This window comes from Cotesia glomerata, linkage group LG10 (assembly GCF_020080835.1).
Source record: "Cotesia glomerata isolate CgM1 linkage group LG10, MPM_Cglom_v2.3, whole genome shotgun sequence".
NCBI lineage: Eukaryota > Metazoa > Arthropoda > Insecta > Hymenoptera > Braconidae > Cotesia > Cotesia glomerata.
In genome coordinates this window covers 13,858,560-13,885,033 of record NC_058167.1, presented here as the reverse complement: position 1 = coordinate 13,885,033, position 26,474 = coordinate 13,858,560, and the positions used below count along the sequence as shown (strand labels likewise).

Here is a 26,474-nt window from a genome sequence, read left to right as displayed (position 1 = left end):
AAATTGTCGAAAATCGAATTTTTTTTTTTTAAATTTTTTTTCTCGTTACGTCATAATTTTATAGACCAAAAAAAAAAGTTTTACTGAAAGTTTCAGTTCAAAATGAATTTTAAAAGGTCGCTCATAATTTTTTTTTTTATTTATTAGTGACTATTTAATTGGATTAGCATTTTTTGACTCTGAAATTTAAAAAAAATTATGAGCGACCTTTCAAAATTTAGATTTTGAATTGAAACTTTCAGGAACTTATTTTTTTCAATCATATACATATTTAATTTAATATTATAATTATAAATTTATATATTTATTTAAAGGGAATTAATGACCGTTTCCTTTGCGCCAAGCTTGAATTTTTCGTAGCGGAGAACTGTGACTTTTTTTCGGACTTTCGGTTAATCGATCGCTACTACCGAAAACCGAGGCTGCTAGTCATCATACGAATGGCCCAGTCCAGTGTCTATTGGGTGTATGACTATATATATGACTATTATTATTATTATTATTATTATTATTACTATTACTATTACTATGATGATTGTTATTAATTCCAGCCGCTGGCAGTGGATTGACAATTTGCTTTTCGCAAACGGCCTTTATTTTATTCTTGTACTTGATGTCCTTGGGTTTGAGCACACTCTTGTGATTGCTTAGCAGTCGTGATGGAGTTAAAATAGACTTATTACTGAGTCCTGTAGCTTCTAAGAAGTGGTCATAAATGCCATTCGAATTAGAGTTGGTATTTGCGCTGGAACTTGAATTATTATTATCAACAACACAGTAAATATCATCGTCCTGATGCTTGCTGATGCTCAAATTACCCAGCCGATCTGACCCGTCGCCTTCAGGACGATCTGGATCATCAGACAGGTCACACTCATCCAAATTAAACTCTTCAAAATTCTGCCTGATGTCCATTTCTTCAATCTCAAACTGCGAAACTCTTAGACTGTCTTTAGACTTTTTGCAGCGCGAATCAATATCACTGCCGATTTTAAACTCCTCAAAGTGTCTGACCATATTAGGAACCCGGGGAATTTTCTGACTCTCCCTGTAGAGGTCCTTCTGCTTGTCCTTCTTCGGTGACCTGAATATACCTTCTTTAAAACTATTATTATTAATAAAATTCAAGCCCGGCGATCTGGTCAGCGATTTATTCAAATGATCATTGTCAAACAGCAAGCTTTTAGAGGACGAAGACAAAGACTTAGATGGCGTAGAAATTCCAAAAATCTTCTTAACATACCCTGGAGCACTCAGCCCCGAGTGTTTCTTCCTCGTCTCGTCAATCAGAAATGACGGACTAGGAATTTTCTTCAGCACCAAAGTATTATTCCTAAATTGCGGCTTCGGCGGCAGCGCCGGCGGAGTCTTCGGCAGCGGCGAAATAATCTCCGGAAGCGACTCAATGTCTTCATAGTCCAAATTCTTGGCAATAGTCAGCCCCTTGGAGGACATAGACAAACAAGTCTTCTCCTCAATCCTCTCCAGCCTCAAAATAGGACTACTAGACCTGTTCGACGACTTCGACTTGACGGACAATTCAGGAGACGCTGAAGACACCGAAGAAATAACACTCTGCGCGTCTAAATCAACCTGCGGTTCAATTATAGCAATTGGAATAGCCCCCGTGGTATCCAGCTCTTCCTCATTAGCTTCCGAGCCAATCCTCATAATATTCGGACTGATAATCCTCATTCCATACTCATCCTCCGCTCCAACCTCGCTTTCCTTATCCATAATAGCCTCTTCAGAATTTTTCCTCTCCATTTCCGAGCCGACGGATTCAATATCCGACAATCTCGCCGGCTGGAACCTCACAATTCTTCCTTTATGCTTGAAAGTCCTCGGGATCGATCGGACGTTTTCCTCTTCCTCTCTGTCCCTCAGCAGGATCTGGTTCACGCACTCCAGCACCGAGTTATGATTGCTGTTTGGTCTGTAAGAGTTATTCTGGATTACTTCTTCAGTTATTCTATCTTCGTCCGGGTCGCTGTACCAATTTCCGCTGGTGTCTTCCATGCTTTTTTCTTCTTCTATTTTTTCTTCATTATTAATATTAATATTATTATTACTAACATTATTGCTACTAATATTACTACTAACATTATTATTTAACCTATTATCATCACTTTTAGCAACTCCCCTTTCTTCCCTAAAACTTAAACCTTTATTATCATTTCCCGCGCAAGCATTGACATAGATCGGCTCATCGTCTTCATCAGAAGCAAAATTACAATCCATTCCGTCATCCTTGCTGTCGCTCCGTGATATTTTAGTGACTTCATTGTCGTAAATTTCCAGAGGCTCTGATCTGATAAGACCAAGCCGTCTCTGTGAAATGACTTGATCATCATCTTCATCATCTTCATCATCATCATCGTCATCTTGATGGCGATTACTATTACTATCCTTGAAACTGAACCCGTTTTCACGAAGGCTCCTCGTGACTTGGGTATCACTTTCAGAGATGATCCGCCGGGATGATTTATTTAAAGTAGAACCAGGCGAAAGATCGGAACTTTCACCTTCGCAAAAACCTTCGGTGCTCAATAGAGACGGACTTCCCTCGGTGGTTGTTGTAACAATAGAAGCGTCGGTGTTTTCACTAGTAACACTTTCTTTGGATACGTCACTCCCGGCGAAGCTATCCGTCTTTTTAACACCAAACTCTTTGTTCTTCAGAATCTGATCTTCGCAGTTTAGCTTTATTATTATTTCGCGCTTCAGCTGCTGAATCTCTTTGCCGACATTGCTGTCATTGAGCGATGACAGAATGTTATCCGTGGCCTCGGTGGTTTTGCTAATGGTAACGTCCTCGGAGTTTATGTAAGAGTCCAGCTCTCGTTTGTTTTTTAAGTAGTTTTTCGTGTACCTCCGCAATCGGGCGATTTCTATCTGCTGATTCCTTATCACGGTGTCCTTTTCGCATAACTGCTGGCGGATCGATTTTTGCTCTTGCCTCAGACGTGACTCCAAGATTAACAACGCTCGTAGAATTTTTGATAGTTGCTGGTCACGTAAATTACGCTCGGATTCGTGGCACACGTGCAGAGAATCCAATTCCCGGACCAGCTCCCGGCAACGCTTCGTTGCTGATTTTAGAGCATCTCGCGTGCTTGTCAGCTCCTGCTTTAGTGATCTTACTTCAGTTTCCATCTGAAACATAAATACATTTATAGAGTTAATAAAATTATATTATCTTTCGGAATTTTTTTATCTCTACATCAGATTTTGTTAAGAATGTCAAAGTAATAAACTTGATGGCTTTGCATTGAGATAACAATTAATTTAATAATTTTTTTTTTTAGATTGATAATGGCGCTTTTTAAGTATAAAGTAGGATATTTTGATGTAATAAAATTATTTTTTCTGGAGGTTTAAAGGTCTGGTAAGTTGAAAAAGAAAAACATTTGGTGGAATTTCACGAGCGGAATTAACTTATTAAAGCGGAAAATTTGTAATAGAAAATCCGGAGATTTGTCCTACTGGTTTTTACAAGGGCTTCGCATCTGAAGGCCAATTTTGTAGGGTGATTATTTTCAGATTACCATGGAAACCTTTTAAGTACTGGACATAATTGTAATGGGACGCTTTCGACATATGTTTCACTTTTTAGGAATTATAATAGTATAGTTCTGTGGGAATTTTTTTTTTTATTTTGACTTTTTGATATTTGAGCAAGATTAATGGAAATTTAATATTTGTTAGAGAATTTTGATATTTTTTGTGAAATATTTAAGTTAATTTTTTGGTAATTATTTAGATTTATGATTGATTTGGTTCTTTGGCATAAAAAGTGATAATTTCAATTTTTTTAACCAAATATTTTTTTTTGAAGTTTATTAAAAACAGAATTGAAAAAAATTTTTTCTTCCAAAAATATTTTTTAATTTATTTATTTTTTATCAAAAATTGACTTTTAAAAAAAAATAATTTTTAATTATTCTATTTTTGATAAACGATAAAAAATTTTTTTTTTCAAAAGTATTTTCTAATTTATTCATTTCTTCAAAAATTTATTTTTTATCAAAAATTGAATTTAAAAAAAAAAATTATTTTTAATTATTTTATTTTGATAAACTTTAAGAAAAAAATTACATAAAGATTCAAGAAAAATTCTAAATATAAATTTCATCCCAAAAAAATCATAAAATTGAAAAATTATCAATTTTTTTTATTCAATACGTTTCTTTAATTTTATTTCAACTTTATTAAAAATTTAACTCAAAAATAAAAGTAATAAAATTTACAAATACAAGATTAATAAATATAAATTATAAGTACAAGTTGAAATAAAATTAACGAAACATTATATATAATAAAAATAATTTTTTCACCTGAATTTCTACTTCTAAAATTAAAACCCCAAATTTTCAGTAAAATATAAAAAAAAAAAAAGACATAAAAAAAATTTTTTTCAAGAGTCAAATTTCTATCTCTAATACTTCAGATAAAAAATCTTGTCCACAGTTCTCATAAACGTCACCAATTTTACTTATCGGTCATCGCAACAATCATAAACAAAAAAAAGGCCCTTCAATTAAATTAAAAAAACAAACCGAAGTTCTTTTTTATCATTGTCTCAGTAAAATCTTTTTAGCGGGAGTCTTGTTGTAGGCATAAGCATAAAAAAAGTTCCCTGGTATCGTGATTCACATACACGAACCCGTTTTGGTCCAGCAACATACAGCGCCGAGCCCGAGTAGAGCCAGAGCACAAGCAATAGCAATATAAATACAAGCGACTAAGACTTGAGAGCCAAGACCAAAACTCGTCTCCGAGACGCCTAAAGGTGCATTCACACGCGTATTTACGGTCTCAGACCTCACAGGTGCGTGAAATTCGTTCCGGAGCTACATGATTAGCAATAGACAATTTAGTTTAAACGTCATAAATTACGAATAATAAATATTATCCCGAGTCGGGGATCTTCTAGCCAGTCTTCAGGTTCCCGACCACCCAACTTTCAATAATCCTGGAATGAAAAAATATTTCTATCAAACATACTGAACATTATTTCTCTTCTTTTTAAAAAAAGCTAGTTTTTTTATGCTAAAGATAAATTTCTTCACAAAGTTGAGTATTTTTTGGCTATTTAATTTAATATTCAACTTTATAATTAAATTTACTTAGCACTAGATCACAATAGAATAAAATAAAAAAATAATAAAAATATCTAGGAACACTTTCTCCGCGAATCGCGTGGCAATACCCGTGATCCGCGGTTGTAAGTTGTAATGCCGGCAGCACAACAGCCAAAGAGAGTGCGGAAGATTGCGCAAAAATACATTACACTAGAATAAAGAAACCGCGTTCTCTTTAATCGCCATTGTTACATTACATTATCCAATATAAGGTCTATTCAACGTGGCATTTTCTTTTTATAAATTTTCTCATCATCATCATCGTAATCTCAATCTTCATCATTATTATCATCATCTTCAACACCATCATCTGAATTTCCTCTTACCCTAGATCAATAAAAAAATAATAACATACATTAAAAGATTGAAAAAACAAAACAAAAAATAAGCTTTTACGTCACCAGGTTCTAGGCTGTTAGTTATGAGTTATTACATTATCGATTATCAAAGCTAATTATATTTATTACTAAACAGTACCTCTAAATACGGCGTAGTCTCGTTAGACGCACATAAATATTTCTTCCAATATATTATTTATTCTGAAATAACTCTTCTTCATAGTACGGTGTAATTTAAAATTTTACAATACTGCGAGGATACTTTTGAATAGTTTTAGTTTGTTTGATCTTCTCTCGCTGCCGGACGAGATTAAACTGGTCCTGGTCACTCTCTCGGGTCTTTTCTTGTAAGCAGAGGGGGTGGAAGGGAAAAGTGTATCTGTATCCTATCGAGGTAGAGGCACCTATATATTTATATATGTTATGTGTTATGTTATATACTTATGTTATGTATAAAGTATAAAGAAAGGGCACACAAGAAATAGATTTTTTAACCTTAGCCTTACTTAGCTTCAGCCTTTTATATATGAATAGTTTTGTACCTTGTTATTTTAGACATCGATCAGCAAGAATGCGAACTGGATTTTACAAAAATTTTTTTTTAGTTTAGAAATATTTTACGGTAGTTTTAATTTTTACTGGTAGTTAAAATTAGAATTTAATATTGTGGGATTAAAATTAAAAATATAAAAAAATTATAAAAAACCTTTGTTGTAGGAATATTTCATTTTCTACAAAAAAGTCCTTATAAATTTTCTATATTTCTGACTAATCAGAATTTAACTCAAGATTAAAAAAAAAATTTTTTTGGAGTAATTTAATAGAAAAATTATTTTTTAAAATTAAAATTTAAAATTCTGGATTAAATATTAGATACAAAAAAATTATAATAGACTTTTTTTTATAAAGCATTAAATTTCCTATAAAAAAAGATCGTTAATTTTATCATATATTTTATAATTTAGCCAGAATTTAAATTACAAAAATTTTTTTTTTATTCAGAAATATTTTACGCTAGTTCTAATTTTTACTGGTAGTTAAAATTAGAATTTAATATCGTGGGATAAAAATGAAAAATATAAAAAATATTATAAGAAACCTTTCTTGTAGGAATATTTAATTTTCTACAAAAAAAGTCCTTATAAATTTTCTATATTTCTGACAAATGAGAATTTAAATCAAGATTAGAAAAAAATTTTTTTGGAGTAATTTAATAAAAAAATTATTTTTCAAAATTAAAATTTAAAATTCTGAATTAAATATTAGATACAAAAAAATTATAAGTTAAATTTTCTATAAAAAAGGTCCTTAATTTCATCGTATCTCTTATAAATTACCCAGAATTTAAATTACAAGTTTAAACTTTAATTTATGATATAAAAACTTTCAAATTAAAGAATTATTATCACACATTAATTAAACACAATTAGAATTACTTGAAACAATACAAAGATTCTCAAATATTCTTCGCATGAGTGTTTCCACCATATTTCACTAACAATCATACCTTACATAACATTTAAAAACAAATAAAATAAAAAAAATTAAAACATAACACCTTAATCGACTGACGCCTTAAATTCACAAAAAAAAAAAAAGCAACTATATTTGCTCAAATAAAAATAAAATAAGGATACTGATGCTGTCAGCTGATTTGGGAGTTTAATAAAGCTAAAAGAGGCTTGTAATCTTGATTTATGGAGTAGATATGCATTAAAAATATATTTATAAGCACGAACTGCCGATATATCGATGATGCTTTATGAAATATTCTTAATATTCTGCTCAAGAATAAGTATGAGTATATAATAGCAATCGTATCGAATAAACGTGGAGGTTTATTCCTTCTCCTATCCGTTCTACTATACAGTATAGATGAATACCCAACAGAACAGAAGAAGTATAAAATAGAAGAAAACGAACTAGACATTATCGGCGTGACTGGTTGGGTTTTAAAAATTACCGACATGAACTGCCAAAGCACTTCCGTGAACAAATTTATATTTTTAATAATTATTTAAAACCTCATCTTACCGTCCAATAGTCAACCCATATTTTGGAGTCAATTTTTTTACGACACGACATTGTCTTAAAGTTTTTAAATCCCACATTGGTTCACTTGTTGTTCATAAACAGTCCCAGTTAATTATCCGAGAACTTAATCACAATATAATTAAAAATTAATTAATTAAGTTTAATATCTGAAGAAAAAAACTGTATCTTGACCCGATTATTTATCGGTTCACAATAAAATGTGTTCGGTGTGCGAATAATTATTAAGCACCTTGTATTGGTGAGTTCTCAGCGCGACTGGCAATAAGTTATATTATCTCGAGCGATGTTTCGACGATAATAATAATCGTATTGATAGTGGCGACAATAAAAATTTATATTGAGCCGATTCGATTATATTTCTTCTTATTATTATTATATTAAAAACTTATAATTTTTTTACACTGCAAACTTCTTCACTGCAAATAAATATAAATAAAATTTTTTATTAATATTTTTTGGTTGTTTTTTTTTAAGGAAGTTTTAAAAATAAATATAGGAAGAAAGTTTGTACCGAAGAAGAAATTGTTCTGGTTTGTTGAAGAGACGAATGGCCACTGAAGCTTTCCCGAGCGAGGAGTCAGAGTCGCAATAGTTTCTTCGACTATTTACATTGGCTGAGAAGGCACACAACGAACCAGTTAGCTTGTACTTGGGCTTCCGGTCTATTCCGATGGTACACCGCACATACATCCCAGTAATTGCGTCACCGTACATATGCTCCTAGGGTATATAATAGGATATAATACAAAGTCACATATATACCACCAATACATCTACATAAATGTATATTGATATGGATAAGGCACGCTGATAGTTTAAGTAATGTACCTCTACCTTCTTTTCTTTGTTCAAGTGTTCAAAAAAGGAATCCCAGATATTTTTTAAAAATAATTATTATTATGATTTGTACATGTATATTTATTTAAGTTGGAAATTCCAATGATTATTCTCTTACACACGTCATTTAATTTGAACCCCGGCATATGGGTAGAGGTTGGAGACCGCTCGACGCGATGACACGTTAAAAAATATTGAAATAATAATAAAAATAATGACAATAAATGTAACCGATAAATTGCGTTGTACGGTTAGTCAAGTGCAGTTTATATTTATATTTCAAAGCCTTGATCAAGTCAACTGGATAATTTTATTACTTAGTCCTTTTTAAAGTTTAACTATTTTTATACTAAAATTAAGAACTCCGTGAAGAACTGATAACACAAATTTATTCAAGTTTTAATAATCGATCTAGCATCTACTGTGTGGCTTTTGAGGCACTTTTTTTGTCTTTATACTTTATACTTTGTGTGTTTGTACTCTAAAACAGAGTTTAATATTAGTTCACCTTGTCAACATGGAATGTCGTGTAAAAAGAAAACTAAAAGATAAAATTGATAACGAGAGATATGCTAATGACGTTCATAAATTTATATAAATATTAATTTTTATATATATTTACAAATATATAAACACTGAGGGAGTTTTCAGTATTAAATTTGTAATTAAAATTTTTTTTATTTTTTATTTAAATTTATTAGAGACCGCTTTTTAGTCCTTAACAAATATTTCTTAGTACTTAAAAAGATTTATTAATATTTAATAAATGAATATCACATTATTAAATACAAATAAATCATTTTAAATGCTAAGAAATATTTTTTGAATACTAAAAAGTGTTCTCTAATAAATGATTTGTTAATTATTAACAAATATTTTTTAATACAAATAAATCTTTCTATCAGAGTAGAAAAATTTTTTTTTAATCTTCTTTAAAATTAAATTTTCTACAAAAAATGTCTTATAATTTTTCCGTATCTTCAATATTTAACTAATTAATAATTTTTTTTCAACACTAAGTAGTTTTTTTTACAGAATACTAATATTAAATTACCAATTCAATTTCATTAATTTTTCTTTAATAATTAAAACAAAATGATAAAAATATAACTTCCTTCCGGGATTGAATTAATTAAAATCGTGTCACGCTTTCGCGGTTTTTTTTCTGATGAAAAAATACGTGCAATAATTATATGACGTGTAATATTAATAAAAGTCTTAAGAAGCTAATAATAAACACATAGATAAATTTGTATCAGTGTTGTATATGTATATGTATCAGCAGTGATGAGTAAAAATGTGAAAAGAATGCGAGCAGTGAGACACCGGTATTCAGTATTAAATATTTCATGTCACGTAAATAAATATGGGGCGAAAGTATGTACGTAATATAAGATACTCTCATAAAATTAGTAAATCGCGGTTACATAAAGGCTTGTTGTTATATTTATAACTAAAATAATAATGACTAATGAGAGTTTCGTGTATAGAGACATCGACATAGTGTGGGAAAAAGTGTGATTAGCTTGATTTGACAAATAAGGGATCCCCGTACCGATTAGAGCGGATGAACTGAACTTGAATGAAATGCCAAGACGGAATTGATGTAAATAGATTTAAGTCTTGCGTTAATGTCTGTGTTATATGTTTATACATATGAGCACGAGTAATGGTAATGAGTTACATTAAGTGAATTGAAGTGTACAGTGAATTAATGGTTAATGACCGTTGACATAATCATGTCTCTTTATAAGTAGAGCGCAAGTCGCGCGGTAAAAATATAACAAATAATTGACATACAAGCGCATGGTCAGGTTTAAGACACGCGTCCAACTTGAATATCTATTTGCGTTTAGTTACTTTTGCTATACTATGCTCTCCATTCAAGTTACTTAAATTCTGATTCTGTTCTCCGGGTAATACATGTACTCATACGTCTGCGCGATTATGTCTTCATTCTTCACCTCACCAATTATCTTCTCTAAGCTCACGCTCATGTCAACCACGCAACCTTTGCGGTCAGCTTACCGCCTAAAAACTAACAAACAATCAAATAATTTTCAGTCAGTATTAAATCCAATGAATTTTACAGTCACTTAAAAGGATTTATTTGTATTAAAATATTTAATAGTTAACAAATCGACGTTCTAATTAGAAAATTCTCTAACTCCATTTTAGAAAATCTTCCATTTGTGTGAAGAAACAATTAGTTCAAAATTTATTATCACTTTAAAAAACAATTTAATATCTTCTAAAAGTATAATATTTTGGTTTGGATTATTCAAATAATTTATAATTAGACTATTACTACATCAAAATGTTAAAAAATCACCTTCTAAAAAAAAGGAGTTAGACCAATTGCTAATTAGACCGAAATCATTTTTTAAAGACCACTTTTTAGTATTAAACAAATATTTCTTAGTATTTAAAATGATTTATTTGTATTTAATAAATCTGATATTCATTTATTAAATATTAAGAAATATTTTTTAAGGACTAAAAAGTGGTCTCTAATAAATTTGTTAAATATCAACAAATATTTTTAACTATAAACAAATCTTTCTATCAGTGTGAGAAAAAGTTCTAATATTTTTTTAAATTTCATTTAAATTTATCTCTTAAATATGCAAATTAAGTTAGCCGACATTTAATAATTTAAAAAATTTTTTTCATTAAAAAAAAATAAGGAAAAAAATTTCATTTGTAAAAAACTTGAAAAACTTTAAGTGCAATTTTTTAAAAATATTTTTTGTTCTCATTTAATTAGTGAAAAAAAAATCGTCGGCTAACTTTAGTATTATCTTTTGAATTTGTCTTCATGATGAAATTTACTGACAATTTTGCCAGAATATATCTCTTGAATAGTAAAGTAAGTTTCAAAACTACCATTCATTCAAAAATTAATTTATGTAGGCGCTATAATGCGGGTGTGATTGCGCCTAAATTCTTAATGAATCTTTGTGAAACTTGTTAAGGTCAAACGTTGCTATTTAATAACAAATTAATATATAATAATGGTATACTTTCCCTAAAAAGTAATAAAATTTATTATTATAAAAATTTTGAATACAAGGTTGAAAAAAATCACCTTTATGTTGGTTAGTGTGCTAATCATTGAGTACCGTTACATGCCCATCGGCATAATTCTGCTCCCACTATCTAAAATTTAAGGCTAAATAAACAAAATATTCATCATAGCACGCAACATAACGCTTAGGTTCTTGAAAAAGAAATTTAAATAAAATACAAACGGCATTTACTGAAAAAATCAAGATAATAGATTCAATTAGTTTTGTTTACCCTCCAGAAGACATTTGAGAAATTTCGGGCGGCCTTGACGTTACTTAAACTTAAATTAATATTATTATTAGTGTTACACATCGGACTTATTACTATCATTGTCGTGTGATTGTTGCTTTGTTGTAACATAACATTATATTAGTTAGTTATACTAACTTTTATTCCCGAGTGGTAAAACTGACACGCGCAACAACATGCGCGTGTTACAAACTCCGCATTCACGTTCACAGAGTTGTTCACTGTCGTCTCGTGACTCACTGCTATTATACATATGTATATAAATATATAACAACACTGTGATAGTGAGCTATATATTATACTTAGCTCATGTTTGCCTGATATCCCTGCGATCAAGACGTTTGCGCAAATCGTTGGTATATTTGCTGGCCGATTATTTAAATTTACAAAGACAGTCGCCTCGATACACCCGACTTTTTATCTCAATGCAATCATAATCTTTGTCTGCACTCACAAAGTCACTACCTTTACTTTGTGTTTAATGTAACGTAAGTAGGCCGCTTTATTATCAAGAAATTTAATTGTCTCGGCTTATACTAGCCACTTTATTTAAGTTTCGGCAAGCACCGATTAGACCTTCATTTAAAAGAGATCGCTTGCGCAATTAATATAAATGAAAATGAAAAATGAAACAGAAAACCCAAGACAATTATTACGAAATTCACTCGCGTACAGTGTACAGACATCCGGTTTTCGTTGAATCATGTACGATTACAATCAATCCCGGATACACTATTTTCTTTGTCTAATTGTAAGCTCTACTCCTTCGGTTCTAAAAAATAAAATTTAATAAAATTAATTGATTGATTGATTGATTTAAATTGAATGATTTTATAAATTATATTAAAACAAACCTGAGATTTAAAATAATACATTTTTTGTTTATTTATTTGCAGCCCGGAAATCTTTTTATTGTAAGGCTTTTTTAAAGGTACTAAAATGAAATGAGGTTTGTAAAGAATGAATTTGTGTAGGTAAAGTATGAGGAAAATAGTTGAGAGAATTGAATTTTTTCCTTCCCACGAACTTTGGTTGTAAACTAGCCGTTGGTCTTTCTTTGTGATGGTAACTGTTTAAAGTTTGTCCCTTACTCAGAAGTTGTATAACCGAGGTACGCCGTAAACAACTTAAATAAATTTAAAACATTAAACATTGAGGGTAAACCCAGTAGTTTTGCTAAAAATAAATCAAACATAAAATAAAAGTGAGTTAGGTACCGACAGAACCCAAGCTAAGTAAAGAAACTATTTACTATTATGATTTATGACTTTAACTACAGCTTTGAAGGTAAAGTTACGAGAAATGAAATCCTGAGTTAATTTAAAGCAAGTACACGTTCAAATTGTGCTTCTGTGTTACATCTGTGAAATTGAAATTAGTATTTAAAGATTATAATTTTATACAAGTATGCCAAGTATGATTGTTGGTAATTTTAAAAACATAATTTAAATTAGTGGAAGTTACTTGGCGCATTATTTGTACCAATTAATAATAATAAATGAATGTGTAATTTATTTAAAAATAAAAAATACTGTTATGAGTTTCTACAATTTTAAATAAGCATACTATGATTTTTTCTTTTAATAAATAATTATCATACCTTATAAACATTTACTTGGCTCGGTCATTTACAGAGAATCTGTTTTTTGTATAATTACTTTATACTTTATACATTACAAGTACTGTCTGGTATTTAGAGCGTGTGAATTTCAATAATTTGTTTGCGCACTTAAATTGTAACAAGAACAGAAACGTGAGTAATAGAAATGAAACGGAGTTTTTTTTTAATTAACCATCAGGTAATAAGTATTAAGTATTGTAACTTAACAATAATAATAAAAATAGGGATGTTATATCGCATGATCTTAAATTCAATTGAGAGTAAAATTTATATTGCGCATTACGATAATAATATAATACTGTCAATTGAGACGTGCTCAAGTGCTGGCGTATTTTTAATTGTTCTTAACGAACAAGACGTTTTGTTGACGTCTTACAATGGTTAACGGGTTTCTACTTTATTTAGTTTCTTCTTTCAACATGCGTATGACGCATTGTCGTACAAGTACAAGCAGTCTTGAATTTGCGCTCATGTCTAGAAATAAAAAACTCGGACCTTTTATTTAGAAGTAAAGCCATAAAACCGCTACGCTAAAACAAGTTCAAAGACATTGTTTTTATGATTATTACAGAGAATTTTTAGTTTTTTTTTAATAGTACTGAGTATACTTGTAATAGAAAAATAAAAAAATCATGTCTCAGGTTTGTTTTTTCGAGGTTGCAATGTCACGGCCGACAGGTGTTTGTTGATCCCTCGAGCGTTTCGCCCGTTTCCTCAACTTTTAACTAAACCGTTTTATTTCACCGTACTTGTACTCGTACCATCAACCTTTGTAATATAATTTGTCTTCAGACTTTGAGACGGTTCAACCCAACCATGATTTTTATCTCAATATACAACGGATTAACGGTCTCTGTCGGTTGCGTAGGCGACTAGATATAAACACACTATTTTGGAGATTATCAATTGATCTGAAAATTTTGATTTTTATAAAAATGCAACTTCAAATTCAATAGAAGAACCTAAAATGTCAACCAAAGTGTTAATTAACAGAGTTTTAATTATTTTTTTCAAATAAATTATTGTAAAGAAAATTTTTTTTTTAATTTCAAAAATTTGTAAATAAAAATTAAAAAAAAAAAAATTTCTTAATACTAATTTATTTAACAAATGAAACTAAAAACTGTCAGATATCTGCTGATTTTTACTCAGTACTATAAAAATGAAGCAAATTATAAAATATTTTCTTAAAATGTCTTCTTATTATAGATATCTTCTTATTATAAAATGTCTTCTTTGACTCTCATTACAAAATATAAAATTCTCAAGGTTGAAACTAACCTCGAGATAAAAATAATGCGCGAAAATTCTAAAAAACTTGTTGTTCCCATTGTCAGTTATTTTTTCTCAACAATAAGTACTTTATCAAAAAAACACTCACTTATTGTCAGATATTTCATACCGAAGTCAGCTGACTTATGAAGATTTATAGGAGTTTTTTTCAATAAATAAATTTTTCTGAAACATTCCACTTGCAAATATGTCTAAAATTTATTATAATTTAAAAGAAAATTTTTTATCAGTAGTAATTTAGTTGTAAAAGACCAAAAAATGACAGATGTCTGCTAAATTTCTAGATGAAAATTAACGTAGCAGATAATTAATAAATTTTATAATTTTTTTAAGAAATAAATTAGTGCAAAAAAAATTGACATGTAGAAATTTAAAAAAATTAAAAATGCAATTTTTTAAAACTAATCTTTTTGTTAAATTAAATAAAAAAATTATGTGATTGCTAACTTTAATGTCGTATTTCCAGATATTTATTTTCAATATTATTAAAATTAAAAAACGATTGAATTTTAACATAAAGGTCAAAAGTAAATGATACTTTCTGGAAACGTCCTTAATGCTTGAATTATTACAACAATTTATTAATGATTAATGATATGCATATGTTTTTTTCGAGTTCATCATCCAGAGTTGGAGTGTAATGAACTTAGTTGTGCTTGGTAAGAAATGTGCACGTTTCTACCATTGGACACTTTACTTCCTGAAAGGACTCAAGTGGCTCAACATAAGTACATTCGTGTCCATTAAGTTTACCTTTACTTTATTTTTGCTCTCAGACAGACTCGGTACGGGCTTATCTCTACTGAGTAAAGCTACCAAGATACCGTGGTACATACAACACAGCGATATCGTTTAAACGTGTAAGGTACGTAAATATACGACCCTTGACATTAGAAAATTAACCCTCTTCCCCCCGCTGCTCTTGACCGCTCACCATTAAAAGGTCTGTGTACATTTTACAGTGCGCCTTTTAACATTACTTCATTTTAGTATTTTCTTCACCGCTTATCAATTAATTACATTCATATATAATATATATCTTGATTAGTCTTTATATTTAGTTCTATAATTTTCCGCAAGCTTAAAAGGTGACCCAAAAGTCAAGTGAGAGTTTAGTTTGACATTATAAGTGGATGCAATCACATTCCACAGTTAATCTATTAAACAATTGTTTAATTAATTTTACTCACCATTATAATCCTCATTTCAGATCATTTTATCTGTACTAATTAATTTTATTATTTTCCAGGTGGCTGCTCTTTAATTATTAACTTAAATTGTTAAATCCAAGAAGAAATTAATTATTGAAGAAAACTTATTACTTTTTAACTTGTAAAATAAAATAATGCAAGAATCAACTGCCAGATGTAGACAGTCTAAAGTTTAAAGTTTATAACCCTGATGCTAAATAGAACTAATCCATTCGCGGACAGGATCTCGCCGTCACTAACTCGCTGATATGGTTACTTTGTACACACTGGTAGTTGTACTGTTGTAGAAAACAGAACAGTACGGTAAGAAAATAATAACGTCGAGGATAGAGGAGTAGGTGCATAAGAAGTTATGTTGGAAGGACAAGCGATCGCGCAACTCGATGCGCGCATTGTGACGCGGGAAAATTCTAAACAAAGCTAAAAGTATTGTGAATATTTTTTCATTTTTAATTAAATTATAATTTTTAAAGATAAGCTTGTTAGTTTGTAAATTATATATAAGCTATTAATTTGTTTTAGGAATAGAACAGAAACGATTGACGTGACGTGGAGTTACAAGTTTGATAAATGTATGAAGAAATGCCCGGGGGATTTTTTTTTTATATCAAGATTGTAAGTACTATCTGAATATTTGAGAACTTTATCGCTAGATAAATAGTGATAGAAATAGTATTTATTTAATGATTTATTGAACGTTTTGAAATTGATATTTTCAGGTTGCGAGGCAGACACTCTGGCATCAGACACGCCTATCGGATTTAGCGTGTAATTAACTTTTGGGTGCACTACTTTTAGTTGAGAATTTTTGGCTGGTATGTCCGGTGAGAAAGAATTTTAATATGAAGAATATTAAACGGTATACTAATTAGTATTTTCGTGCATGGAATGTTGAAGTAAATGATAATTTCATTTATAGATATCTAATAGTTTATTATAATTAATTAAAAAAAAAAAATAATGTAAAAAATTAAATTTTTATTTTTATATTTTATTAGAATTTAGTTTTTAAGTAAGATGAAAAATTTAGTATCATAAAATTAAATTATTGTAAGCTCAAGGTAATTTTAACGACTTGGAAAATAACATAATTATTTATTCTTTTTCAATTTTAAGTTTATTAACTATTCAGTCTAATATAACAATTTTTATTTATTTGTTATATTTTTTAGCCTGTATTTCCCTCCAGGCATATACAATTTAGCCATATTTCATATCTAAATTTGTCATTAAAGATAAATTTGACAAAAAATAATTTGGATGACCCAGACCAGGACCATTTTTTCAATCAAATTTATCTTTAATTTAATGAGAAATTTAGATATGAAATGTGGCTAAATTGTATGAATCCTGGAAAAAATAGACCCGAAATAATTTTAAAGTTATGAAAAATTTTCATATTATTTCATTAAAATTATTATAAAATAAAAAAAAAATAATAACAATAATAATATTTTTTTGTAACAAAAAATAGACCGATCATTCTGGAGGTGCTTGTTTTTCAGGAAAATCGTGGGTGTGATACAATTATTATTATAATTTTTATTTTATAATAATTTTAATGAAATAATTTGAATTTTTCATAACTTTAATATTTTTTCCAGGTCTATTTTTTCCGATTACCAAATTGTATATGCCTGGAGGGAAATACAGGCTAAAAAATACTATGAATAAATAAAAATTGTTTTATTAGACTAAATATCCAATAAACTTAAAATTGAAAAAGTATTAAAAAAACAACCAGTCTTCAGAAATAAATATTAAAAAAAAATTATTTTTTTTTTTTTATAATGTACTGAAATAAAAAACACAAGCGATCTGAGATGAAAGACTTGTTAATTAAAAGAATTTTGAAAATTTTTTTCACACGTATAAAGCCAAGACTTGAAGAGCTAGAGACATAGATGCAAGACTCGGTGACCTAGTGACCTTCCTCCCGTGGAGGAATGCAGTTCTTGATACACGAGTATAAGACGAATTGAACATGTCCACGTGTCAGAATAAACTGTGTAAATAAATTCAGTAGGTCTTGATAACGGGATTTAATATAAAAAATTTAACCAAGTTTCACGGAATCAACTCCATAGTCCAGACACGCATTCATCAACAGGTAATTAAATAAATTACATACATTATTTATGAAGCTAAATATAATATAAATTATTGAATTGTATTTACTTAACAGAAGATAGCGCGAGATGAATAAAAAGGAAATTAGCGATTTAAAATAAAATACCAGAAGCACGACCTTTAACTCGAAATAATCGGGTCCGATCTCCGATCTTGAATCTCGATTCCATTCCTCCTGTCGATTACAGATAAGACATCACCTTACATGTATGTACTTTATTTTATTTTATTTTATTTTAGTATATCCTTAATACCCTTGTACTACCTTGCCGATTCTTTTACTCGCTTTATCATAATTATTTCTCCATATCCCGTATCCCGTACTCTGGTACGTCCATCATCATCCGTTATCTCTCATATATACTGTCAGTTTTATTATTTTTATTAACTTCTCTCTCTCTGTAGTACTGTATATAATATAATATAATATTATATTATATATAGTCTTCGTATTACTGATGTTATATCAACTCAACTCGACTCATATCAACTCTAACAGAACTAAACTTCCTCTTAGGCCCATATAGTACCATCAACCATCGCCAGCGAATCACAACACGGACGAAAGATCACGAATATAATTTAACAGTGATTCACTCCACGTATCCCTTGGAACATCAACAACCCGCGTCACCTGGTGCACAAAAGAAAATACTGAAGACGCGTGCGATGAGTCACTGAATAAAAAACTAAATACATGTACCTGCGTTATGAGAGATCTAAAGACAACCCCACGGCCATAAAGATCCACCTCTTTATATTTTATACTTTTATTTATTATTATCATAATCATTGTTGTTATTATTTATCAAGCACAATGGACTCTACTCTTGTCTTTGGTCGCTAACTCCAAGAACAATGTTCCCAACAAATTAACTGCCCCGTAAAAAATTATTTAATAATATTCATAACGACTCCTACTCATTCAATCATAACAGACTATTTTTATTTTTGTTAGATATATTTATTATTAAGTATATGAAGAGAAAATTTTTGTTAAAAATCGGGAAGAAATCAAGATTGCTATTGAAATTTTTTTGTCTTGAGAAATGAAGTCTTGTGATTTTTATTAGAATAATTATAAGATAAAAAATTTTATATTAAAATTTTTAAACATCAGTTTAATTAATTTTATTAAGAAATGACCTTGTATCTTGTAAACTATTGATATTTTTAAAGATATAAGCTCATCCCGATGTTACACTCATCGAGACCTTTCATTTAAGTACCCACATCAATTTTTCATATATTTTATATATTTATATATATTACGTACATAAATATATGAAAAATATATCAAAAATGCATGTGGGTACTCAAATGAAAGCTCTTGATGAGTGTAACATCGGGATGAGCTTATATCTTTAAAAATATTATAAGTTGACAAAATACAATACAATTTCTTAATTATTGACATTTTTAGAGATATAAGCTCATCCCGATGTTACACTCATCGAGACCTTTCATTTAAGTACCCACATCAATTTTTCATATATTTTATATATTTATATATATTATATATATGTATATATGAAAAATATATGAAAATGCATGTGGGTACTCAAATGAAAGCTCTTGATGAGTGTAACATCGAGATGAGCTTATATCTTTAAAAATATTATAAGTTGACAAAATACAATACAATTTCTTAATTATTGACATTTTTAGAGATATAAGCTCATCCCGATGTTACATTCATCGAGACCTTTCATTTGAGTACCCACATCAATTTTTCATATATTTTATATATTTATATATATTATATATATGTATATATGAAAAATATATGAAAATGCATGTGGGTACTCAAATGAAAGCTCTTGATGAGTGTAACATCGAGATGAGCTTATATCTTCAAAAACGCCAATAGTTAAAAAAGTACAGTGCAATTTAATAAAAATAATTATTTAATAAAGCAAAATTTTATTTATTTATATTTCACAAGTCACGGCAGTCACATAGTGACTGCAGGGTTGCTAGTAAACATAAAAAATTTTAATTAAACTAAAATTTCAAATATAATAACAATAAAATAATTCTCCAAGACTTATTTCTTGGTAAACACCTTATTATTATTTTAAAATGATTATAAATATAATTTTTATAATAAATTATAATAGAAGATACCAAGACTGGTACAAGTCAACGAACCACCAATGATAATGCCATTTCCTGTGTACTAGTTAACTAAATGTACATTAAACAGTACATATGCGTTAATATAACGTGTACTTGATATGCATGTACGAATATATGAATGTACGGAGCATACACGTGTAACAATGGTCTATTATATACGAAACAAAACGCAATGCTCTGCAGAGTAGAGACCTTAGCGGCAATAACAGAAAAGTTAAGAAGAAAAAAAATAAAAATGCAGTATGGAAAAAATTATAATGTATCGCTTGCATGTATTATGACTTATACGTGTACTCCGGTCGTAGGTAAGCCATGCACGCGTGCCACCCACCGGACGTCGACTACCACCTGGCTGTCAGTAGGCATTTTTGCTTTTATCCATTCTACCCCCTTGGTTTTGTAAGGATTCGTGTTTTCCATTTTAAAAAACCCCGTTGACTCACGTATGAGACACAGCTTTCATTCACTGCACCTGGTAGCAATAACAATGAGATAATCATTATTATCAATCCTTTTTTATTTCATTGAACCCGCTAGCGATCAATATTTGACTAATTACTCAATTTTAATTATTTACATTGATTTTTTTTACTAGACAAATATTTTATCACGGATTAATTATTTTCTTTAATTAAAAAATTTTTAAATAGAAAAAATATCAAACTGAAGTTAATTGACAGAAATTTTTTTAGAATTTTATAGCAATTAAATTATCAAAAAACTTTAATTAAAAAATTCCACATGTAAAAATTGAAAAAAAATAAAAATTAGAAATTTTTTATTGTAATTGATTTGATGATGAAAATTTAAAAAATTTTCAGTTCAACTACAGTATCATCTATATTGTTAAGAGAATAACAATAATATTGTGTCTTGGATAGTCATATGATAAAATCGATTTTTTAAAATGAAATTTAGTGTCATTGCAAAAGTCTTGACTTGAATTTGTGCCTTTTCAAAGTTTCATATTATTCTCACCGATAGTCAATTTATTATGATAAGTATTTAGGATGCATTCGAAATTGCTCTATTTCGAGATATATAATTAAGAAATGACCTTATTTCTTGTGAACTATTGACATTTTTAAAGATATAAGCTCATTCCGATGTTACACTCATCAAGACCTTTCATTTAAGTACCCACATCATTTTTTCATATATTTATATATATATTACATATATGTATATATGAAAAATATATCAAAATGCATGTGGGTACTCAAATGAAAGCTCTTAATGAGTGTAACATTGGGATGAGCTTATATCTTTAAAAGTGTCAATAATTAACAAAGTACAGCGCAATTTAACATAATTAAGAAATTACCTTTTATCTTGTGAACTATTGACATTTTTAAAGATATAAGCTCATCCCGATGTTACACTCATCAAGACCTTTCATTTGAGTACCCACATCAATTTTTCATATATTTATATATATTATATATATATGTATATATGAAAAATATATCAAAATGCATGTGGGTACTTAAATGAAAGCTCTTGATGAGGGTAACATCAGGATGAGCTTATATCTTAAAAAACGTCAATATTTAAGAAAGTACAGTACAATTTAACAAAATTAATTATTTAATAAAGTACAATTTTAATTTTTTATAGCTCACAAGTCCCGGTAGTCACATAGTGACTGCAAGGTTGCTAATGAAATATTACATAAATATTATTAAAAATAATTTCGTTATTTGTTCCAATCATTAAATTTTTACCTTCACTGACCGTATATGAAATTGCGAAAACAATTAAATTATAGTTTGTAAATACACCGATAAATTTAATATTATTATTTCTTCACAGACCGAAGGTTATTTAAATTTTAGTAATGAATGTATTAGACTTTTAAAGATTAAATTACTGAGTAGACATTTTAAAGATCTAAATTTCTGATTATAATTTCTTCTTAACTAAAAAAAGTTTCACAAACCTTTACTTAGAATAAATAGAATTATACTAATGTAAATTTAATGTAAACAAGTAAAATGTAAACAACTATGAAGTAACACTGAAAAAAAATTTATAGTAATCTTCTCAAGAATTATTGCTAGTAATTATATGAACATACAAATCTAATTATGCAAGACGATACGAATCAATTAATTGAAGGCAATATATATGGACATGCCGTAATTATGTTGAAGAAACTCCAACGCTTTCATACTATTACATTGAATAACATGAGAATCTTTGAATCTCGTAATCTATCCAACATTAATAATTTTCAAAAATAAAAAAATCAAACGCCTACGACTGCATGACAGCGAATGTGTGTCATTAGTAATACATATGTATGTTGTGTGTACAAAGCCATCAAGTTCACCAGAGCGAATAGAATTTTCACTTTTCTTGAGCTTATTCTCAATTAAGTCTCATACTCGCGTTCCACGTGGGCATCATCTAAATTACACTAAAGAGAGTTTCTCTTCAAGAAAAAAAAAAGGGAAAGAGTTAATATTAATTTACATTTAATTATTTAGCTTCAGAGTATTTACTGATAATTAATGGCAATAATTATAAGAATAGATACAATTAATAAAATAAAATAATTAATTTACCTTTGAATTATTAATACTCAGGGAGTCGTAGTCTGAGTCGACGTAAAACACTGAATTTTTCTCCTGATGATACCACATGATTATTAAATTAACTTGATCACTCTTATGAAACCGTAATTATAAATTATAAATCATTAATCATGATGATTAATTAAATTTTTTTTCTTATTTTTTACTCACAACACCAAGCAAAATACTTGCACTCCATGACATTGTCTTTTTTATTTACGATATTAAAGTTAGCAGTCACTTGAAAATTTTTTAATTTTTGCTAACAAGAAAAATTAGTAAAAAAAAGTTATTTAATAAAAATTGCATTTTTAATTTTTAAAATTTCTAAATGTCAATTTTTTTTGCTATAATTTATTTGTTACATAAAATTTTAAAACTGTTAAATATCAGCTAAATTAATTTTCATTTTTATTTCTTCTTTCCGTACTTCCGGTTTTAAAAATGTGAGATGTTAACAATACCGTGGTCCTCAGAAAACTGGAAAGAAATGTGTTTTTATCGCGTGTTGCCGCTACTACCGTACTTTACATTTATATATTACATTAGTATTCTGTTTTGTTGCAGCGTGTTCACTCATACGCTCCCCACTCATGCATTACACGTGTGTGTACCACCGTCTAGATAGCCATGGTCATGGATATATAATAGAGAGGGAATATTATTTAATGTAAACTTCATTTAAATTTATAAAAATATTTTTCTTCATTTGTTTTCAATGGCCGGCTCTTAGATTCTGACGTTTTATTTCTTTAGAAAAATTTTTCAATAAATCTAAAGTAAAATAAAAAATCAAAAAGTCTTAATAAAAAATTAGTTTGTAAAAAATAGGAATTGCAATTAAATTTTGGTAAATAAATAAAATCTGACATTTAACGATAATGGCGACAGTGGAGCTACTGAACACACCGCAGCCGCATTTGATACCGGGGTAAGGATTGAAAATTCAAATTCATCTTTTATTAGAATTTATAAATAGTAATGACTATGTTAACTATGTGATAATAATTATCAGTGACGTTATATATCTGTGCTGATGTTTTTTTTGTTGTTTACACAGGTATACGGGCTGTTGCCCGCAGTATCGGTACAGGTGTGGAGAAACTTATGGCAGCTTGACTCATAAACTTCTGGTTGATCCGACTATCAATCGCTCGGAGAGATTGATTTTGTCTAATAAAGTCAAGGATGATTACGAGGTTATTTTTTTTTAATTGTTTAGATTTATTGGGGTGAATAAATGATTTTTTTGGGGTTTTAGGTTGTAAAAGAAGACATTTTTGGATGAGACTGAAATCAGCAGAAATTTAAATATTTTTATGTCACTAAAATTCAGAAATTTTACCCAAATATTTTTTTAGAAAAAAAATCTATAAAAGAATTATTTGAAACTTAAAACATTTAAGAGTAATTTTAGTTAAAAAAAAAAAAAATCACAATTTTTTATTTTTCTTCAAAAATAAACTAGATTTAGAGAACTATTTTTAAAAAATTGCATTTTTAATTTTTTGAGCTTCTAAATTTGGAGTTTTTCAAATAAATTTTTCTTGCTATAATTTATTTATTAAAACAATTCGAAAAATAATCGGATATGTCTCAATTTTTTTCATTAATTAAATTAGAACTCAAAAAATGGCTTTCATAGTTTTTCAAATCTTCTCTAAGTAAAATTTTTCTTTTTATTTTTTTAGTACTCATTTTTTCAATTAGAAAAAATCCTAAAAATTGTCAGGTGTTTGCTAATTTAATTTTTATTATTCTTGGATATGAAAATGAGTAGATATTTAGCAATTTTTTAAATTTTTATAATAAATCAATTATAATAAAAAAAATGTTTTTAAAAATTCGCACTTATTTTTTTTAATTTCTACATAAGGAATTTTTTTGCTAAACTTTTTTCATAATTTAATTGTAAGAATTAAAAAAATTTTTTTAAAGAAATTAAAGAAATTTTATTATTATCATTTTTAGAAACAAATTTTTCAAAATATCTTAAACTATCACTAATGTCAAAAAACTTCATGATTATTAACTAATTGATATAATTATTTTTTCCTCCAGGTCCTGCGACCTCCCAAAGATGACATAGACATAGTAAATGCCCGCAGCAGGCGCAGAGACGTTATTTATACGCATCCGATGATACCCGGGTATCAAGGTATAATTTTATAAATTCCATATATATAACCTTGTCAACTTCCGAAATATTACGCAAGCTGAATGACAATCACCATAATAGAATGTATATTTAAAATAGATGTTTATATTTTAGGATTCATGCCTAATTTGAATGCGCGGCTTGGCCATCGGTACAGCGTGATTGCTTCTGAGGGACTCGCGGACTTCGAGAGACAGCAGATGAAAAGTAGAGCTGCTCTCAATCATCTGAGGAAAGTCAGAGCGCTGCATGACGGCTATGGCGAGCCACGGAGTCTCGATGATCGACAAGTTAATTTTAATTGTATGTTTGTTTGTTTAAAATTTTTATTTTCTTTGTATTGTTGTTTCAGCTCCTGAGAAGCGAATACAAAATGCCGCTGGTTACTGTCAGGCCTGATTATGCAATGATGATGAGAAATTTGCCTGTTGACGAGGCCTATCAAGTACCTAGAGATCATTCACCTTCTCCATTTTTTATGGAAAATTCAGATCCTGATAAATATTTTGTCTCTGGTATTATTCATGATTCTTTAAATTATTTCTAGAGAAAATTAATTTAATATGTTAAGTTATTTAATTAATTAACTCATTATAAAAAATTTTAATCTTGCAAAAAATTCATATTTTTGATTAATATATTATTTCATAAAATAATAATTTAACACTTGTATTGGTACTATACTGCAATTGTTTTCTTCCGTCAATTGTCTCAGTTTTCCGTTTTACTTACACATATTTATTATCTTATTATGACAAAAAGTTTTCTCGTATATTTTTAACTTAATATTATAACGATAATGAGCTTTTGAAGTTTGTTAATTAACGGAAATGGATAGCGAAAGTCGTATGAAATATTGTTTCATTCGTGAGAATGCAAGAAGTTTGTTTAGTTTTGTTTTAATATTAAATACCATAACTTTATTAAGTTTTCAGTTTCTGAACGCATGAATTATTTAACTACTAATTAATTAATTAATTCATGCTTCAATTACTCTATTTAATTGTCTCGCTTTTGCTGTAGGATACACGGGGCATATTCCGTACGGATATTCGCATTTCGGGTCGAGCCATGTGCCAATGACGAACAGCGCTCTGTGCGATTTTACCACTAATTATCGAATGCGTCAGAGCACTGAATGGGCACCAGCCACAATTTCCCGTCGAGATCCACCTTATCACATTCACCCGGCGGAAATATATCACAAGCATGTTGGCCTTATTCCAAATTATCTTGGTCATGTACCCGGTGCTGCTTATAGGTATGGAAAAACATTCGGAGCAGACACTAAAGACGCTAAACGGTGGTTAAGAGGAGACTTTTCTATTTAATCTTTATAAAATATTTTTAGAAAAATATACAAACATTACTTACATAATATATATTAATCTCTTTCTTTCAGTAGATTAAAAAAAAAATTCTTTTTGAAAAAAAATTAATTTTGTAGAATAATTTTATTTCTTAACTCAAGATAACACTGAATATCATCCCAGATTATACTGAGTGAAAAAAAATTTCAGATAGTAGCTAGTATAATCCAGATTACAATTATAATCCAGATATCACGCAGTATAATCTGGATTTTTCTAACTATTATCTGAAATTTTTTTTTCACCACAGATATCACTGAGTAAAATCTGGGATGATATCCAGT

General features: G+C 29.0%; 2 protein-coding genes and 1 long non-coding RNA gene across 12 annotated transcripts; 1 reads left to right on the top strand and 2 right to left on the bottom strand.

Moving 5' to 3' along the window:
• Positions 1 to 251: 251 nt before the first annotated feature.
• LOC123272366 (uncharacterized protein DDB_G0281497-like) lies at positions 252 to 22,824 on the bottom strand. 6 transcript variants are annotated; one of them, XM_044739074.1, is made up of 2 exons: positions 22,654 to 22,824; positions 252 to 3,156 (listed from the first exon to the last, which is right to left on the bottom strand). In XM_044739074.1, the coding sequence occupies exons 1-2, from the start codon at positions 22,729 to 22,731 to the stop codon at positions 433 to 435; spliced, it is 2,802 nt and encodes a 933-aa protein (XP_044595009.1). In that variant the 5' UTR covers positions 22,732 to 22,824; the 3' UTR covers positions 252 to 432. The 6 variants fall into 6 exon arrangements, with proteins under 6 accessions (XP_044595009.1, XP_044595011.1, XP_044595014.1 ...); XM_044739076.1 differs by lacking the exon at positions 22,654 to 22,824 and adding an exon at positions 15,797 to 15,907 and having other exon boundaries at positions 253 to 3,156; XM_044739079.1 differs by lacking the exon at positions 22,654 to 22,824 and adding an exon at positions 8,049 to 8,257 and having other exon boundaries at positions 253 to 3,156.
• LOC123272379 (UPF0605 protein CG18335-like) lies at positions 9,508 to 26,202 on the top strand. Of its 4 annotated transcripts, none has more exons than XM_044739111.1 (11): positions 16,119 to 16,243; positions 16,323 to 16,432; positions 16,537 to 16,641; positions 17,695 to 17,927; positions 18,003 to 18,154; positions 23,230 to 23,593; positions 23,723 to 23,861; positions 24,724 to 24,820; positions 24,935 to 25,110; positions 25,173 to 25,335; positions 25,844 to 26,202. In XM_044739111.1, exons 6-11 carry the CDS (start codon positions 23,544 to 23,546, stop codon positions 26,149 to 26,151), a joined length of 933 nt encoding a protein of 310 aa, XP_044595046.1. In that variant the 5' UTR covers positions 16,119 to 16,243; positions 16,323 to 16,432; positions 16,537 to 16,641; positions 17,695 to 17,927; positions 18,003 to 18,154; positions 23,230 to 23,543; the 3' UTR covers positions 26,152 to 26,202. The 4 variants fall into 4 exon arrangements, with proteins under 4 accessions (XP_044595049.1, XP_044595046.1, XP_044595048.1 ...); XM_044739113.1 differs by having other exon boundaries at positions 16,155 to 16,243; positions 16,340 to 16,432; XM_044739112.1 differs by having other exon boundaries at positions 16,164 to 16,248; positions 16,340 to 16,432.
• On the bottom strand, positions 9,980 to 13,522 carry LOC123272385. 2 transcript variants are annotated; one of them, XR_006511067.1, is made up of 6 exons: positions 13,293 to 13,508; positions 12,910 to 13,053; positions 12,547 to 12,818; positions 11,675 to 12,464; positions 11,463 to 11,594; positions 9,980 to 10,412 (listed from the first exon to the last, which is right to left on the bottom strand). It is a non-coding gene; the product is annotated as an uncharacterized LOC123272385 (long non-coding RNA). The 2 variants fall into 2 exon arrangements; XR_006511068.1 differs by lacking the exon at positions 9,980 to 10,412 and adding an exon at positions 11,161 to 11,402 and having other exon boundaries at positions 13,293 to 13,522.
• Positions 26,203 to 26,474: the final 272 nt, after the last annotated feature.